We start from the raw sequence: 19,440 nt of genomic DNA, 5'->3' as shown, positions 1-19,440 counted from the left end.
CTTGTATTATATGGATCGAGTTCATTCAAATTTCCTGACATTCTTTCGCTATAATATAATTAATGCTTTAGAGTTTAGACTTGTGCCTTGGTTTTATTATTTATATTTTAGAATTGAGCACAAGAGTAGTTGAACAATTCCTATATTGTCTTTGTGGTGGTCTGGTGGATGCGTTTTGATAATTCTAAATTTATGACTGATAAACAAACATGGGCATTAGGAGTAATGTTACAATGTTCTTTTATCCTATTTTATCACAGTATTCTGTGCATTTTTACTTTATAAGTCGAAGGCTCAGGAATAAGATCCCGACTTCCCATTCTGCTAGATTTTCTCTAAACTTGTTTTTCTTTGTGAATTACTAGATGAGACTGCACACAACAGAAACAGCCCAGAATTCAGTGTTATGTTGCAAACTTGCAAATGCGGTCATCAACACAAACTTCCTTGAAGAAATTTTGGAACCTTTAAATCATCCCTTTGTTTAATTAATCAGGGTAGATCAATCTTGTATCTTCTTTTTCACAGTTTCAACTCCTCCCTACATCTAGTCATCTAGAACAGACTTTGGGGAGGTAGGACTATTTGTGTCCATGCATGACTTCAGTCTTTCCATTAAACTTACAAACCAGGGTAAACCCTTCCTTGCAAAGAATAGAATGCAAACCTCTGCTCAAGAACAAACCCCTGTGAAACACTCATCAGCTACAATTAAGGTTAATGGTCATAATACTTCAAGTGAAGAACATTGAGCTAAAGCTGGCTTAAAGCCCGATGGGGAATAAAGAGAAATCGTAAGGAAAGATTGAAGAGGATACAACTCAAATTCTCCACTAATTTTGAGGGCGAGATAATCCATGTGGTTATTATCGAGAGAACATAAAAATAAAAAATAATAATGAGAACAAAAGAAGAAGAAGAAGAGGAGGAGCAATTTACTGTCAATCGCCGGTTGATTTCTTGCCATCGGATGTCGATTGATGTCAGCCACCGGTGATCTAGTAATGGGATAAGATTCAGATGAGAGAGGGTGGGACCATGGGAGGTGAATCCGAATGTGAGAGGGAAGGGAAAATTCAAAATTGTGTCTTGGAAGCTTCAACCATCCGAATGTAAGGGATTTTGGCTTTTTTGTCTGATAGTGACCGGTTCAACCAACCAAATGAATGTTAACGACAAAACCCGTTAGTTTGTTATTAATACCGAAATGGTGAAGTGTGCCTCTTATTGGAGGGACCACGCTTCCGGTAGGATGCGAACCCTGTGAAGAGTAGATTTGATAAGTGGGACATTTACAGCAAAACGGGATCTACTTCTCACACGGGGGCGCCTCACATGCACATTTACCATGCATTGGGAATCCGTATTTATGAATTATTATTCTATGGGAGATGTTCCTAATGCACAGTGAATGTGCATATAAAGCGCCCCCCAGTGAGGAGCAGATCCAGTCTCATGAAGATCACAACTTACATCACCCAAACCTAATTTTACAGCTCATTAGAAGAAAAAAAAAGAGTAGTGTAAATAGTTAAATACGGTCTTGACAAAACGCTAGTGAAAATCCGTAAGAACTAAAGAAAGAACATTTTTATGAGCAGAAACTTATTAACTAATTAATAGATGACTTTGATTATATTCTAAAGTAACCGTAATTTTTTAAATGTTTTTATATTTTGATGGTATTTGGTGATACGTCCAAATTTTACGAAAATAGGATTTGATGCTCACAAAATTATGCTCATCCCGGTATTTTTTTCAGCTGTGCATTAAGAATATCTTTCTATCATTAAAAAGATAGTCTAGATCCTATTCCATGCATAACTGCAAATGGCCGTAATAATTGTGTGAGAATTGAATCCGCCCATTTTAAGGGGTAGGGAAATGAGGAGGGAGAATAAGCTGACGTGGATAGAAACCTTTTAAGTATATAGAATGGATATAGTATTCATCTAGACCGATCTGCTATTCACACCACGTATATCCCACTGTGCATTGGGAATATCTCTCATACTAATGTTATTATTTACAGGAGATGTTCTCAATGCACGATGGATGTGCCTGTAAAGTCATTGTAAGGCGCCCTGTGTGAAAGAGCAAATCCCAATTCATATTTATGTCATGACACTTCCTCACAAATGGGCGTGTCACAGGCACATCCACGGAACATGAATTTAAATCTGCGCGTCACCCGCGTTCAGGGCTAACGTGACGTCCGTTGGCCCCTCCCATTACCCCCCAAAACTCTTATCATTCTAAATCTCAAAATCCTATCTCGATTTCCTGCAACTGGTCCCCTGACCCCGAGTTCAGCTCGCCAGAGTTTTCTTCTCCTTCTCCGCAACCGTTCTTTTATTTTATTTTTCCGGATATTTTCGTTTTCCAGAAATAAAAAAAACCAGGGGCAAAGTTTTCTTCTCCTTCTTCGGCACCGGCAGGTACCTATTTGGTATGGGAGCAAATGCCCACCCGCTCTCTGATTTGGATTGCTTTTTCGGTCCTAGTCGAGGTAGCTTAGGAAGTTGGGAGATGGTGAGCTCTTTAGCGGGTCCATTCATCTTAAAGCTCCATCCCAACACGTAATGGGAAGTAGAAAAGGAGCCCGTCGATGAAGAGAAGCCAACGTACATGGAATCCTCCATGAACGGAGAAAGATTGCGAGAATAGGAAAGAAGGGGGATATGGGGTTTAGAAACATCAATTGGAGCCAACGTTACATTCATCTGTCCTTCTACGCCATTGTATTCTATCCATACTTGAATTGGTTTCCCACTTACGAGGCTTAGATTCTTACGGTTATCACTTTGATCGATAGCATACGATACTTGGGCAAAAGAAACAGACGTCAAGCCGTTAATATCGATACCGATATGGTTGTCATTGATATCTGAGAATTCACTGTTCTTGATGGTGTCTTGCTCTACTGCAAAAACATGATTGGACAGATTACCGTTGTTGGATTCATTGGAGATGCCTACATACTGGGTCGGTCGAGCTCCGGGTAGCGCTCTTGAAGGTGTGATCACGAAAGCAATTCCATGACCATAAAAATTTTGGAACTTGGAGAGGATCCCAAATACCAAAGTGGTAGAGAATGTGAAAACATTGCCGTCCGGTATATTCTTGCAGTGGAGCGGATAGGGATAGAAGGCATGGCCAACTGTCGTTTAGATTGATTCGTTAGCATCAAGAAACCGTTGGGTATGATCTGTGCTTCGCCATCCAGGCTAACTTTGGCGCGTCGAAATCTATTATAGATATAGCTAGTATCTTCCAAGGCCGCCTACGACATGAGTAGAAAAACAAACAGGCAAGGCACAGTAGCATTGGTAACACAACCTTTAGAAACATTATCCAGAATCTTGTCTGAGAACGTTTTCTCGTATTATCTCCTATCCAAAATCTTGTTACTTTCTTCTATGGTAGAGATTCAATGGATTCCTCAGGAGTGTAAGAAGTGCAATAATTCACTTTTTTGATCAGAATCCTGATGGAAAATTGGGTCAGTGTAACTTTGGAAGAGAAGCTCTCAGGCACGTCTAAAGATATTGTCTTTAGAACATTATTTTCCCCCATTCAGTTTTACTGAGTTTGCTATATGATTACAGGCAAATCCGTTCCCAAGATACAACAGAGCCTTGGGCGAGAATCTGCAACCAACAAAGTTGAAGAATCTCCGAATAAACCTTCTGTGAGACTGTAGTAGACCGGACTAAGAGAGAGAGGAAGAGAGAGAGAGTGGATTTCAAAAATGTGTGTTTTTGAAGTGTGATTTATACTCCTTAAATAGTTTATGAAGATGTATGAAGAAAAGATAGGTGTTGGTTCAGAAAAGGCACATTGAATAGTCACAATTTCAAACATTGTGACTATTTAAAAGGTAATTAACAGTTAATGACTGTTAACTTTGAATTGTGCCTCTTGATCACACCTGATCGAATGGTGACTGTTGATCTCATCAACGGTGCTCAACGATCAACGTCGCACCAAAACCAAAGCTTCCTTTCGTGAGCCATGCGGGTGCGAGCAAAGTGCATCTCTAAAGCGCTTCATTACGTGTACACACGCGCGCGCACATGTGCACGCGCATTGCACGGTATCAAACCCCCATACTCTCCTCTACTATTTCTAAGGAGTGTAAATCGGCTCCTATTAAAATACTAAAAACAAAGCTTATAACTTTTCAATGTGGGGCAAGTTCAAAACTCGATTTTGTAAGAAAAAAGCTAATTTTTCAAACAAGTGTACAAGTGCAATTCCTCATATAATTGACCAATCAATCCCATTGGATTTAATCTCTTATGAGATTAAAATCCAACAAATCCACTCAATCAGCGTTCAGCAATGTAGTAGCACCTACTCATAAAACCCAACTGTGCCGGAAAAACTTATAACCAATCAATCGGTATCATCTCTTTTTGGCATCATAGATTTTTCCATCAAATCTACTTTCTACTCCGTAAACAATATTACAGGTCGGGAGTCCCTACTTGATGCATCCATTTCTACCTTCCATGTTAAATTATTCAACTATATCGATCTTATCATTAACCACCTTTTTCTGCTTCACCATTTGATCTTATAATTAACCACCCTAGTTGATGCCCACCCACTCTCTAATTTCTGGAAAACGAAAATACCAGGAAAAAGAGAAAAAAGAAGAATTGTATGAAAAAGGCAAATTGGAGAGTACCAATTGATGTAACCAGTTCTGGTCACGTACCAATTTTTCTTTTTTGCTAAGTACCCCATCATTTGACTTGCTCCCAGGAGAGGATAGTGGAGCTCCCTGCTGGTGAACTGTCTGGAGGAGAGTTATGTTGAGCTCCCTGATGGCGAACTGCTTGGGGGGAGAGCTATGTCGAGCTCCCTGATGGCGAACTGCTTGGGGGGAGAGCTATGTCGAGCTCCCTGATGGCGAACTGCCTGGGGGAGATCTATGCCGAGCTCCCTGATGGCGAACTGCCTGGGGAGAGCTATGTCGAGCTCCCTGATGGCGAATTGCCTGGGGGGAGAGCTATGCCAAGCTCCCTGATGGCAAACTGTCTGAGGGAGAGTTATGTCGAGCTCCCTAATGGAGAACTGCTTGGGGGAGAGCTACGTCGAGCTCCCTGATGGCGAACTGCCTCGGGGAGAGCTGTGTCGAGTTGCCCCTAATGGCGAACTGCCTAGGGGAGAGCTATGTCGAGCTGCCCCTAATGGCGAACTGCCTAGGGGAGAGCTATGTCAAGCTGCCCCTAAGTGGCAAACTGCCTAGGGGAGAGCTATGCCGAGCTGCCCCTAAGTGGCGAACTGCCTGGGGGGAGAGCTATTCCGAGCTCCCTGTGGTGAGCTACCTGGGTGAGAGCTATGCCGAGCTCCCTGGTGGCAAACTGCCTGGGGGAGAGCTATGTCGAGCTCCCTGGTGGTGTGCTACCTTGGTGGACTCGTCATTTGCCCTGCTCCTAGGCGGCTAGTGACTTAGACAATGGTGGAGATCCCTGGTGGTGAGCTACCTTGGTGGGCTCGTCATTTGCCCTGCTCCTAGGCGGCTTGTGACTCAGAGAATGGTGGAGCTCCCTCGTGGTGAGCTACCTTGGTGGACTCGTCATTTGCCCTTCTCCTAGGCGACCTGTGACTCAAAGAATAGTGGAGCTTCCTAGTGGTGAGCTACCTTGGTGGACTCGTCATTTGCCCTGCTCCTAGGCAGCCTGTGACTAAGAGAATGGTGGAGTTCCCTGGTGTAGCACAACCCAGCTGCCCTCTGCATAAGGTGATCTTCTCTCCTTTGTGGGTGGTGGGAGCTGAGGGACATACGAGAACTCCATCTTTTCCTCCTCTTTGTAGGCGGCGGGAGCTGAGAAACCTATGAGAACTCCATCTTTTCCTCCTCTTTGTAGGCAGCGGGAGCTGAGGAACCTGCGAGAACTCCATCTTTTCCTCCTCTTTGTAGGCGACGGGGGCTAAGGAACCTGTGAGAACTGAATCAGAAGACTCGAGGGTCTTTACTCGACGAGAACTCTCCGACGCTTAAGTTATCACTCTGATTGTAGAGAGCTTGAAGATGATATTGGAGAAATGAGAGAGCTAGAGAGCAGGGATTACCTCCATTTTTTTCCATCCCCTTGTCTTTGGGGGTCAGAGTCCTTATATAGTGGTGTCCTGTCAAATCAGACGTAACAACCTCTGTCAAGTCAGGCATAACCGCCTTTGTCTCTCTGTTGCAGCCATTACTGCCAAAGCTGAAATGGCGGGTGTAGGCAGCTGTTGCAGAGTACGGCTTTGCCAGGCAAGGGACAACTCTCAGGGCGGCGCTGCCTAGAAAGAGACGTGGGCACAGGTCTCTGGATCTGTCAGGTACAGTTGTCAGGCAGGAGATCTTCCTGAGATATGCCAAACTGCTCTTCTGTACTGAACTACCCTGCAAGTGGCGAGCTGCCTGGGGGGGAGCTATGCGGAGCTCCCTGAGCTATGTCGAGCTGCCTGTGGCAAGCTATGGTGAGCTCTGCCGAGCTGCCTATGGCAAGCTATGGCAGGCTCTGCCAAACTGCCTATGGCGAGCTCTACTGAGCTGCCTGAGCTACCCAGTTATTAAGAGGCTGCACTTGGCTTGCATGAGGTGCCAGGTGTCACAATTTCACTGGAGGGCCAAATCTGCCCTCATCACCAACTGATGCTAGAGAAGGAGAAGAGAACTTTGCCACCGGTTTCTCTGATTTTTGGAAAACGAAAATATTAGAAAAAAAGAAAAAATAAAAAATGTGTGAAAAAGGTGAGCTAGAGAATACTCGCTGACTGCCATTGTAGATCACTAGTGTTGGACCCGAGAACTCTAGCGAGTTAGAGAAGAGAACTCAGGGTCAAGGGACCAGTTGCATGAACTCGAGAAGGAGGAGGTGGGAATAGGGTTTTGAGATACTGGGTCGGTCAAGCTCCGGGTAGCACTCTCGAAGGTGTGATCACAAAAGCAATTCCATGACCATAAAATTTTTGGAACTTGGGGAGGATCCCAAATACAAAAGTAGTGGAGAATGTGAAAACATTGCCGTCCGGTAGATTTTTGAAGTGGAGCAGATAGGGATAGAAGGCATGGCCCAATTGTCGTTTAGATTGATTCGTTAGCATCAAGAGACCGTTGGGTATGATCTGTGCTTCGCCATCCAAGCTAACTTTGGCGCCTCGAAATCCATTATAGATAAAGCTAGTATCTTCCAAGGCCGCCTACGACATGAGTAGAAAAACAAACAGGTAAGGCACAGTAGTAGTGGTAACACAACCTTTAGAAACATTGTCCAGAATCTTGTCTGAGAACGTTTTCTCATATTATCTCCTATCCAAAATCTTGTTACTTTCTTCTATGGTAGAGATTCAACAGATTCCTCAGGAGTGTAAGAATCAACTTTTCACTTCTTCAATCAGAATTCTGATGAAAAATTGGGTCATTGTAACTTTGGAAGAGAAGCTCTGAAGCACGTCTGAAGACACTGTCTTTAGAACATTATTTGCCCCCACTCAGTTTCACTGAGTTTGCTATTAAGTTATAGGCAAATCCATTCTCATGATACAACAGAGCCTTGGGCGAGAATCTGCAATCAACAAAGTTGAAGAATCTCCGAAGAAACCTTCTGTGAGACTGTAACAGATCGGACTAAAAGAATGAGAGAAAGTAGATTTCAAAAATGTGTGTTTTTGAAGTGTGTTTTATACTCCTTAAATAGTTTATGAAGAGGTATGAAGAAAATGTAGGTGCTAGTTCAAAAAATGCACATTGAATAGTCCAAATTTCAAACATTATGATTATTTAAAAGTTAGTTAACAGTTAATGACCATTAACTTTGAATTGTGTCTCTTAATCACACTCGATCGAATGATGACCGTTGATCTCATCAACGGTGATCAACGGTCAATATCGCACCAAAACCAAAGCTAACTTTGAGTTATGTGGGTGCAAGCAAAATGCACCTCTAAAGCGCCTCATTACGCACATACATACTCACACACATGTGCACATGCGTTACGCGGTATCAAACCCCCATACTCTCCTCTATTATTTCTAAATAGTGTAAATAAATTCCTATTAAAATACAAATAAAAGCTAATTTTTCAAACAAATGTACATATGCCACTAAAACCAATTATGCTGGAAAAAATTATAACCATCAATCGATATCATCTCTTTCCGGAATCACAGATTTTTCCATCAAATCTACTTTGTTCTCCGTGAACAATATTACAGGCCGGGAGTCCCTAGTTGATGCATCAGTTTCCACCTTCCACGTTAAATTATTCAACTATATCGATCTTATCATTAACCACCTTTTTCTGCTTCACAGTTTGATCTTATCATTAACCACCCTAGTTGATGCCCACCCGCTCTCTGATTTCTGGAAGACGAAAATACCAGGAAAAAGAGAAAAAAGAAGAAATGTATGAAAAAGGCGAATTGGAGAGTACCAACCAATGCCGGAGAAGGAGAAGAGAACTTTGTCGTCCGTTTCTCTGATTTCTGGTAAACGAAAATATTAGAAAAAAAAGAAAAAATAAAAAATGTGTGAAAAAGGTGAGCTATAAAACACTCGCCGATTGTCGTTACAGATCACCGGTGCCGGACCCGAGAACTTTGGCGAGCTGGAGAAGAGAACTCGGGGTCAAGGGACCAGCTGCACGAACTCGAGAGGGAGGAGGTGGGAATAGGGTTTTGAGATTTCGAATGATATGTTTTGAGAGTTTTGGGGGTAACATGAGGGGTTAATGGACGTTTCGTTAGCCCCGCACGCGCTACAAGCGGAAGCCGTGTGAAAGGACAGATGGCACACTACGGGCGTGTGGGGCATTTGTGAGGCGAGAGCAAGTGGAGCGTAGATTTGAAATCTAATGATAATCAATAACTAGTAAGTATGGAAGATGTTGCAAATGCATGATAGTATGTGTTTGTAAAGCGCTGTGCACGCACTACTCGCCAATCCGGTCTCGATTATGCCACAAAATGAAGGTAACAGACCAATTACTTCTCGCCACTGGATGAAGGCAACCGACGCAATTCCACCGTCACGAATTGCCGTGTAAAATTGTTACTAGTTTTGTACACAATTCAGTTGATATTTGTTCGGTATTTCACGTTGGAACTTGGAAGCAACCGACCACCTCAGCCTCACGTCTCAGGTGATGAGGGTCCCGAGGCCAGTCCCCCCGGCCTCTCTCTGTCGCTGTCGGATTGGATTTTGTCATTTGGAGGAATCATTGGGTGCATAGTCGTCCATACATTCATCAATTTTGACCTTTAAATGTAATGAGAAGTCCTCCCTCTTATTTCGTATCAACTATCAAGGAATCTCCTCCCAAAGCTTTGGCTTTCTTGAATTTGATTTCGGAGAGAGAGAGAGTCAGAAATAGAGAAACGGAGTCTCTCCCTAAAGCTTTCTCTTTGCTTGATTTCATTCCGTAGACAGAGAAGGAGAAGAAGAAGGAAATGGGAGGAGTGAAGATCTGGAACGCTATCGAAGTTGCAGAGGAAGTCGGAGAAAGTTGTAATTCAGATATTTCGTCTTCGTCTCTCACAGTCGACATATCTCTCCCTCTCCCTCAAATGAAACCTCGAATCATGTTCGTTACTATTAATTTCTACTTGTTCTCTGTTTCGAAAATTTCCTTTTAAGCCGTTGTTTTGATGTTAATAGCTTAGCAGCTAATTGGAATTGAATCTGTTGTTCTATTTGAGCTTTTGTATTTAACCTCTAATTTTCTGTTACTTGGGTTTGTATGGCATTGTATTTGATGTATATATTTTTCTAAAACTAAGGTTTTTTATTTTTTTTGGTACTGCTATTCATATATATACTTCTCTACATTCGATTATTGTTTGTTACTTGTGGAGTCATTGCTTTTGTTTGCTTAATCTTTGCAAGGAGGTTTCTGACGGTTTTGTTTTGGTTTATTTTCAATAGAGAGTTGTGTAAGGATATGTTCAAGAAGTGGTCGCAGTTGGATGAGTCTCATTTCTCAATTGAAACGGTTTCTGGTGGCATAACTAATCTCCGTAAGTGAATTTGCATTTCTGTTGTTTTATTTTATTCTTTTATGTTTTTTGGTGTGTTTGTGTCTTGTAACTTGTAACGGTGATTTTCTAAATTCCAGGACGAATAGTCTGTTTAGTGCCAGCTAAGCGGAACTTGATCTCTATACTGTGCTAAATTACATTTTTTTTCTATTTTCATTATTTATTTTCCTATTCTAAACAAGTGTTACCTCCTTGTTTCCAACTTCAAGTCATTAGTGTGTATTGGTTAAAATCAACAGTTGCCGCCCAAAAATCCTGCTGTTTTGGTCTTTTGATGGATAAGTATAGATGACCCTTCTACTTGTTACTCATTTGCTATTTCTGTTATTTTTCTAAATAAATTGCAGCACCATACAGTGTAATATGGTCAAACTATGAACTATCTTTTCAATTGAGGCAGAATTTGAGCAGTTTCTCATTATATTATTCCATACAGTGCTGAAGGTATCTGTGAGGGAATACAGTGGTGATGATACTGTGACAGTTCGACTATATGGTCCGAGTACTGAGTATGTGATTGATCGTGAACGGGAATTAAAGGTATATCTCCTTGTTCTCGATGGTTCTTAAATTCTTGGGTATTGATCTATCCAGATTAAAATATATTACAGAGCTTCAAGACCTATTTGAAGCTGACAATCTGTAATCTTGTTCCCATTGTTATTCATATTTTTGGAGCATATAAGTAACCTATATTTGCAAGCTAGTCTAAGAACTATTTTGAACATTATTCACTCAGTCAAAACCACAAGGAAATATGTGTGGTGAGATGTGTTATCAACATCATTTACTGCATAATTCATGTTCCACAGTGTAGTCAATGTAATTTTTTACCTTTTTCTACATTTTTTAATTGGATTTGTTTCACTAATAAAACCCACTTTTTAGTGGTATTTATGTCATTTTAACTTAAATTGTCTGATATTTTCTGGATGATCCTTTTCTTTTTAAGTTTTCCTCCTTAAGAGTTACTTATCAGATATTATGCTTAGGCCATTAGATATCTCTCAGCAGCAGGATTTGGTGCCAAGTTGCTTGGAATATTTGGAAATGGCATGGTGCAATCCTTCATCAATGCTCGTACACTTTCACCATCAGGTAAACATCATAAACTTTCTACATTTGCATAACAAAAATGATGAAGTTTCTCTAAATTGAAGGGTTGAAAGTTAACTTAGTAGAAAACCACCTAGAGTTTGTCACTATCTTACTGGAAGAAGCTTCTCTCAATATTGGTTTTGGTCCCTTCTGAAAGTCCAACCATTGGTTGTTCTTATGATTTCTATTCATCTTTGATGCCAATAAGGGCCATTACCCAATGTTGGTCCCATCTCTCTGGGGTCTTGGAAGTAAGGTTTAACATAGCTGAACTGTTAATCGTTAAACCTTTTATATACTTCAGATTTTTGTTAGCGATTACATTTTGGTCTGTGTTGGTATCAGTGAGGAGTGATTTCCAAATGTGATATGAGAGCATCAAAACATTTTGTAAATTGGAACTTCCTCCTTTTCCCTCAAATTAATGAATTGAAGGTGTAGACTTCACTGGTCAGCCAAATAAAATGCTACACAGAAGGTGGAGATTTTGCAACAAGCCAGCAAATAACTTAATCATATGGATTTTTTAAATCCTGTCATAGGTACCTGCACTTGTCTGTTGACATGGATTCTTTCTATTCTTTATTTGCAGATATGAGGAATCCAAAATTGGCTGCTGAAATTGCAAGGCAACTTTGTAAATTCCATAAGGTGGAGATTCCTGGCTCTAGAGAACCCCAACTATGGAATGACATCCTTAAATTCTTGGAGAAAGGTCCTTTCTTTATTAGTCCTAGCATATTTCAGTTAGAATGCTGGAATTCCATTTATATATGTAGACTTGGATGGGTTTGGCAGCCACACTTACATGACCTGTAAACCTTGCTTGAATAAACTTCCTTGCCAGCCTAAAAGGGCTCCAATATGAGATCCACCCTCTCCTCATGTAAACTTTCAGCAGAATAGAATCACATGTGTGGCTAAAGAAATCTCTTTCTTGGACATTTCTAATTAAAATTTTGAACCCCAATAGCTGTCATTGCTAAGGAAATAGTCTAAAAACTGATAGGATATAGATCTGACATGGTCTGGGGCACTAAATGATGGCAAATCCACAGGATGCTTATCTGATGAAAAGTGCCCCTAAAATCTGAATTTAAACATCATTCACTGAGACAGGGTTGGGGTGGGGGTGGGGGGGGGGAGTGATGTGCAGCAGAGGCATCTAGATGCCACCTTTGGAAAATATATTTCTTTACAAGCAAATACATTTTTATGGATCTTATAGTCAACATATGTAGGAGGGGAAAAATAAATTCAGGAAGATACATTCATTCACTTTATTAACTTAGCTATACTTGACAAAATTACTCCTTTTTTTTTCCTCCCTTTAAATGTAGAAGCAAACAAATACGCATCATGTGCAAGTATTTTGTATCTCATGTTCTTATTATTACTTTATCTTGCAGCATCTGCTCTAGAATTTGATGACAGTGAGAAACAGAGGAAATATGAAACAATTTCATTCAAGGAAGTCCAAGATGCAATTTTTGAGCTTAAGGTGGTCATGATTGTGATAGGATTATTGTCATGTAAATTGTTGTTCTTATTACCTACTTTTTGGTCATTAAATTTGAAAATGAAATATACTTAGGTTAGGATTATGAGATGCCATACTTCTATCTGCTTGCGTGTGACATTTGGAGATGGGCTGTGAGAGGTTCAATCCTCGCTTAGAAAATTTCTTTAGTTAAATTGATTGATTGGTGGGTCCTAAAACACACTTTACATATTCCACATGAAATAGAAGAAAGCAAAGGTTCCTTTCTACCCTCTTGTATCCAGATAGAGTATCCATCAGGAGATGGAATGGAGAAATTTTATCTTCTTCAGTGCAATGTTTTGAATGGCAGAGGTGTGATAAGGAACTGTGATATTTCAATGCATGGGGTTTAAGCTCATGAGATGACATCATTTTCTTTCAAGAGAACCGTGAACTTTTTTGATTGCTCAAGAAACGCATGAATTAAAACGAGAAAAAGTATAGAACTATGTGCAAAATGATCTATACTTTATATTAGAAGGAATTAATCGTCATATAAACAAGGATTGTAAAGTACTAAGTGCTTTAGAAAATAAAAGAGCCACAAATCCATCATTTTTTTTTGAAAAAAGGTAAGGTAATACTATTCATAAAAGATCCATCATTATTTTTTTTCTTGATGTATAGCTGACAGAAACTTATCAGGATTTTAAAGCTAACACCCACCCGAAAACAGAAAAACAATTACATCGCTTGACCCCAGTACATACTATCCCTTATAGCCCCTTGTTTTGCCAACCCATTTGCAGACCTTGGTGTTGAGGTTACACTTGCTCCAAATTCATGTAGAATGTTTTTTCTCTCTCAAACAAACATATCTATACTCACATGGAATCTTGATGTCATCTCATTATGTTTATATTTTATTTTGGTCTGTAGCCTGTAGGCATTGGTCACATAACATTCTAGAATCGCATCTATACCCAAAGTCCATAGCAATGATCTCTGATTTTTTGGAAAAGATCTTCCCAACTGCTCATTGTTACTAAAGTTGCAATTAAAATACCGTGTCTTGGTTCATGATCCTAAATAAAAAGGAATTCCTAATTTCCTATATAAGGAAAACTGTAATGATCAAATGCTTGCAAGTTGGCATTAATATTTTAAATTCTCAAAACATATATTATCATTGTAACAGCAATTATCTAATGCTAATTTAATTTTGGGTATAGGATGTTAAGAGCTTTCCTATAGGAGGGATAATGATGTGTGATTATTCAACAGGATCTAACAGATCTTCTTGATGCTCCTGTGGTATTTGCTCATAATGATTTGCTGTCTGGGAACTTGATGCTAAATGACGATGAAGGTAACTAGTATTCCCCTTTATCCAGTGGATGATATTTTAGGTGACTCTAGTCAAGAAGTTAGAATCTATTTTTCTCTTTGAAATTTGAAGTAGCTTATATATATATATAAGCAGTCTTTAGGTGTTAACACCTCAGAGGTTCTGAGCGTGAGATATCACATGGAAAAATGAAATTTAAGCATGTGTTAATGCTTAATGTGAATTGAACAATGCTATGATAATCCAACTTTTGGTTGTCTGATATGGATAGGCTGATTTTAGCTTCTGTTTCTGACTTCAATGTTTATGGACTTCCAGAAAAACTTTATTTCATTGATTTTGAGTACGGATCATACAGCTATAGAGGCTACGATATTGGGAACCACTTCAATGAATATGCAGGCTTCGATTGTGATTATAGCTTGTACATTTTCTTCTCTTTTCTTTTCCTTCCTTACCTTGCAAGTAAATGCATTGATCATATAACAAGGTTGGCTTTGTGGCTCCAATATAGGTACCCAGACAAGGATGCACAGTATCATTTCTTTCGGCATTATTTACAACCTGAAAAACCTCAGGAGGTAGACAAGTTGAACAAATATTCTTTAAATTATTTAATATTTGCATGTTGCTAGATGTATTCTGGCTTCATAGTGTTGCATTCAACCAGGAGATATCATTTTTTTTTTATCTGAGTTAAATGCATATGTATTTGGGGAAATCAATGAAGCATAGATCAATGTTTTGTAAAGATACGCGGTCCAGAAATATGCTAACAATTCACATGGCACAAAATGGTGACCTTCAAAGAAGTCATATAGACATCAGAAGTTCGGGCTGTTTTGATGACTATAATGAGATAAAAACTACATATCTTAGTAGACGTTTTTTTAAAAGAAATTCATTAAAAGAAGATAAAGAACTATGGACAAGCAAAACAAACTAAAGGACTCAGAGAACACTGAAAAGAAAGCATCATGCAAGACACAAATAATGACCTAACAACATAACCTACTAAGACCTACTAACAAATCAACATCAAAGCCCAACAGAAAAACAAAGAGTTAAGTCATAGCATCATCATAATTAATGTTGGTTATCAACCAAGATGACAGATCATAGTAGACTATGTGCAGTAGTCCTCGTACATTCAGTGGTAATAAAATGCAAGCAATCGCTTTTTGTTTTCTTGATTTTTCATTCCCTCTCTCTCTCTCTCTCTCTCTCTCTCTTGGATAATAAGATCTTGCAAGTATGACTTATATTCTGTACCAATGGGCATTTACAGGATGCAGTTAATCTTCTGCAATACTTAGGCTTGTAGATTTTCCTGGATTAGGCATCTACCAGCCACTAGAGTACCTTGCTGGATATGTAAATGAACTAAATATTAGATGTTTTTTCATTGTAAATGTATCTGAAGTGCATTCTAATTTTAGTTCTATTTGTGGTGATAATGCATAATTTAGCAATGGATATGGCACTAAGCAGAATGGAATGGCAAAACAAGATTCAGGTAGCCAACCCCATATAGTTGAAATAAGGCTTAGATGATGATTATGTGGTGATAATGCATAGGAAAACTAGAAGAGTACTTATATTAGCTTTCTGTTGGCTGTTGTTGCTGCCATGTTTGCTTGCTTGCTTCTGATTTCTGTTCAAGCTTAAGTTCAATACAAAATTGTTTTTATATTTAACTATTCTGTTGGGAAGTAGCCTTCACAATGTGGGCTCTTAACTTTTTGTTGGTTAGTGGAGGCATATATTTAATTTGAACTTTGAAACTCTCTGGTTTCTACAGCTAAATATCTTCTTTGTACCAGGTATCTGTTGAAGATCTTGAAGCTCTATATGTCGAGACCAATTCATTTATGCTAGCATCGCATTTGTACTGGGCTCTATGGGCACTTATACAGGTAATGTCTTGTCTCACTCCTTGCCACCTAGGCCCAAGAAGGTAGACTGATGACAACTCTTATTTGATTCTTTCTATTGACTGTAGGCAAAGATGTCCCCCATTGATTTTGATTATCTCAGTTACTTCTTTCTCCGCTACAATGAATACAAAACTCAGAAAGATAAATATTTCTTGCTAGCACGATCATATGTTGCAGGATCCAAGACTGGGTGACTTGTCCACATTACCACCATCATTTGTTTATGGAAGATTATAATCCTTATTGTAGCATTAGAATATCTCCTTTAGGTTTTCTTGTATCCATTAATTAGAATAAAGTAGTCTGGGGCCCATGATTTTCTTTGTTGTAATTCTGAAACATGACGTTAAAATTATTTAGTCTTCATATCTGTAATAGCTGCCTTTTTTATTCAAAATTTCTGCCTTCTCCATTTTTGTGAATCTGATGTCTGGTTCTACCTATGATACATGGTTTGGTCTTTGGCTCTGGACTAAATTCCAACCAAGCATGTTTAGGCATTCGTTATGGTTTTCTTTTTTCGGACTAACAAACTGTTCATAATAATTCCGAAACCTGTTTCACTTTTGTTGGTGACGTAGTGCCTTTCTATTGGGCTAACCTGTAAACGGGTTTGAAGGTCCATAACACAACTGCTCCATGTTTCATGCAGTCAAAGAAGCTCCTTTCACCAGAAAGCATCAATTATCAAATGGACTGTAATTATTGAATACAATGTGTTTGTTTTATTTCTGAAATTTTCTTGAGATTTAATAAACTTTCTTTATCATGAACCTGACAACCCGACCCAAGTACAATTAAAACCTAGTTCCAACTTATAATGATCTTACTTGCTGATTTCTGATGATAATTTCTGATCTTCGCACTAATTGATCTTTTAAATGAGACCTGCTACTGTGGTGGGTTGGGAATTTTAAAGCTCCTAAAATAGAACACGTGGTTAATTATGGTGGCATTCTTTCAATTACACTGGTGTTCTCTAATGTGAGCTGTTTTTCTTGTGAGTTCAAAAAGTAAATCAAAACCTTTTGGTTTCAAAACAAGGTTTATTGAAGTCTTGGCTAACAAGATCCTCAATCCATTTCGGGCAGTTTTGAGCAAAACAGGCATACAGAAAGCTCATGAGCTATTGCATTTACAGTCCTATTTACAAAACAGAAACTGATGCTCCTAGATCTCGATGCTTCTAAAATATCTTAGCACAAAAAGAGAGCGTCCCTAGCCAATTTGATAAGTTGCCTCTTCACCTGAGTTAAGTTTAAACAGTGACTTTCTATAGTTATCTGCCCAGGATGAAGATTGCTACTCAATTCTATGCCCTTCAAAATGGCTATTGCTTCTGCTTGGATGGATGACAAGAGTACAAGACCGCACTGCTTCCAATACTAGACTGCAATAGCATTTCCCCTGTGATCTCTAGCAACTAGTTCAAGACCAGCTTTACCAACTTCCAAAAAGCTCCCATCTGTGTTAATCTTTACACAGTCAGGCAAGGAAGGCTGCCAAACGGACCAGTTGATCTATTACTTTCCAGTTGGGAAGAAGACTGCAATTCTCGAAGGGAGGTCACGCTCCTCTCTATCATAATCCTGGAAACACAATCCATAGTCCACTTTGGGTTTGGGTAAATAAACTTGTTCATATTTTTTTTTCAAATAGACCAAATAAGAAGAGCAGAATAGAGCAGTAAATCATCTTTTTCTGTCTTTAAAATCTTACACTAATCTATCCAAGTACTGAACCACGCATCAAAAGAATTTGCCTTGCCAACGAAGTTTTACAGCGAAACACACTTCCAAACCAAGTTGCTTTTGCATGTCACAATAAATAACATGTAAAATAGATTCTTCATCTTTATCACGTATTGAACAAAGTTCTTAATTTTGGGAACTTTTAAAGTCCACCTCTTTCCAGTGCTCTTTTATCATTGCACTTGAACGGTTGAAGTGTTGATCCAACCCCTCCCACCCTATAGCAATCCAAACCGGATTTCTTGCCCTCTACTCTCTACCCGCTATGAATTGCAGTCATACATCGCCATCTTGCATTTTGAGATGTGCAGTTGCAGTGTAAGGTGGGTAGGGTGCAGGTAGAGAAAGTGAGTGGGAAATCTGGATCATAGCAATCAGTCTGTTCTGAAATCAATTTCTTTGCAGTATGATAGGCTGATTTTACACTGAATACACCACTTTCGTTTTGGTTTCAAAACAAATTAGTTCTTAAAACAAAAGCGCATAAAACATCTTCTTGGTTGTATTTATATTTTTTATTTCCAAAACTGAAACAAAGAATGTGTTATTAAATTTCTAGTTTGAATTTTGAAAAACATTATTTTTATCTGATAATATGTTATTATATTTCATAAACCGTATAATATCTGATAATATTAAAGTTTTTATGCTTTCAAAAACATGAATGATCTTTTGAAATAAAACCAACTTGATTCCACCTCTCAAAAAAAAAAAAAAAAAAGGACAATTCAAGACCACCTTTCATTTTTTTTAATTTTTTTTGGCTGGTGGTGATTACAAAAACAAATTGAAGAAACCAAGAACCTGCATATTGTACAACACCACCTGAATAGACTGTTCGTAGGGGCTCTCATATTTCAGAGCCATGTGAACAGATGATGTGGGCAAGCCATCAGGTAGGAGACAGTCTAAATGGGACATCTGTTCATTTCTGCAAATCCTTATCAGCTCTATCTTACCATGCATTAATGGCTTTTTCTAACAGAGATGCTGACAACTTATGTTGCAAACTATTAATTTTAATTTTCCAGGGAAGGGTTTTCTTTTGCTTAACAGAGGCTTCTGGGCTGTTTTGCAATCTGGTGGTAATGCTTACTGTTTTGGATTTGGGTTGTCATCGGGCTTGTTTTTAGGGACCACCCATTTTCAGTTCTCTTCTACAAGACAAGAGATGGCGTCTGAAGGAGCTAGACTGAGCATAGGAATACAAGGTAGGGTCCATCCAGAACAGCCTGTGTAGACTGGTCCAGGCAACCTGGTTTTAGTACGAGCCAGGCTGGATAACAAGAGAGGCCCGTACCCCCGTCTGAAAAAGAGCTTAGCCTAGGCCTGAGATAAAGCCTGAATTTGTTAATCCAAGCCTGAAGCCTATTAATGACTTCTATTGGGCAAGCAGGAAGCTTTGTTATGTGGTAGTAGGATCTTTAGGCTGAACAAACCGTTCATCCGACAGGGGACCATATATACGTTCAACCCCTACAGCCTAATCAGTCATATGCCCCACCTTGGGTTGGTGGTTTACGGAACTAATACTTGCTGTCCATTATGTAGTTTGGCAAACTTTTGCATTTATTTAAGCGTGAAAATACACTATGTAAAATATGAATTAAAGTAAGTGGAAGGATACGATGGGTGCCACAGTAATAGCGGGTACAGATGATAGTTACATTTTCTCAAAGGCTAATCTTACAGAAGGGAAGACATCTCCCTCTATGAAAAAGCCTCAGGCCAACAGGTGAATTACTGCAAATCAGAAGTTTTCTTTAGCCAAAAAATGAATCCTAGAT

General features: G+C 39.3%; 1 protein-coding gene across 2 annotated transcripts; it reads left to right on the top strand.

Annotated features, from left to right (window-relative positions):
- The first annotated feature begins 8,897 nt into the window (after positions 1-8,897).
- On the top strand, positions 8,898-16,314 carry LOC148869371 (putative ethanolamine kinase). Of its 2 annotated transcripts, XM_088967533.1 has the most exons (11): positions 8,898-9,582; positions 9,924-10,015; positions 10,473-10,576; positions 11,029-11,134; positions 11,727-11,849; positions 12,544-12,635; positions 13,902-13,986; positions 14,284-14,389; positions 14,480-14,546; positions 15,789-15,881; positions 15,968-16,314. In XM_088967533.1, the coding sequence occupies exons 1-11, from the start codon at positions 9,449-9,451 to the stop codon at positions 16,094-16,096; spliced, it is 1,131 nt and encodes a 376-aa protein (XP_088823659.1). In that variant the 5' UTR covers positions 8,898-9,448; the 3' UTR covers positions 16,097-16,314. The 2 variants fall into 2 exon arrangements, with proteins under 2 accessions (XP_088823659.1, XP_088823660.1); XM_088967534.1 differs by lacking the exon at positions 12,544-12,635 and having other exon boundaries at positions 9,062-9,582; positions 11,727-11,785.
- The last annotated feature ends 3,126 nt before the right edge of the window (positions 16,315-19,440 follow it).

The sequence above is a fragment of the Nelumbo lutea genome, chromosome 2 (genome assembly GCF_056320005.1).
Source record: "Nelumbo lutea isolate HS-2025 chromosome 2, American lotus-T2T, whole genome shotgun sequence".
NCBI lineage: Eukaryota > Viridiplantae > Streptophyta > Magnoliopsida > Proteales > Nelumbonaceae > Nelumbo > Nelumbo lutea.
Note: the sequence above shows the minus strand (reverse complement) of the source record. Positions and strands in the feature narration are given on the sequence as shown.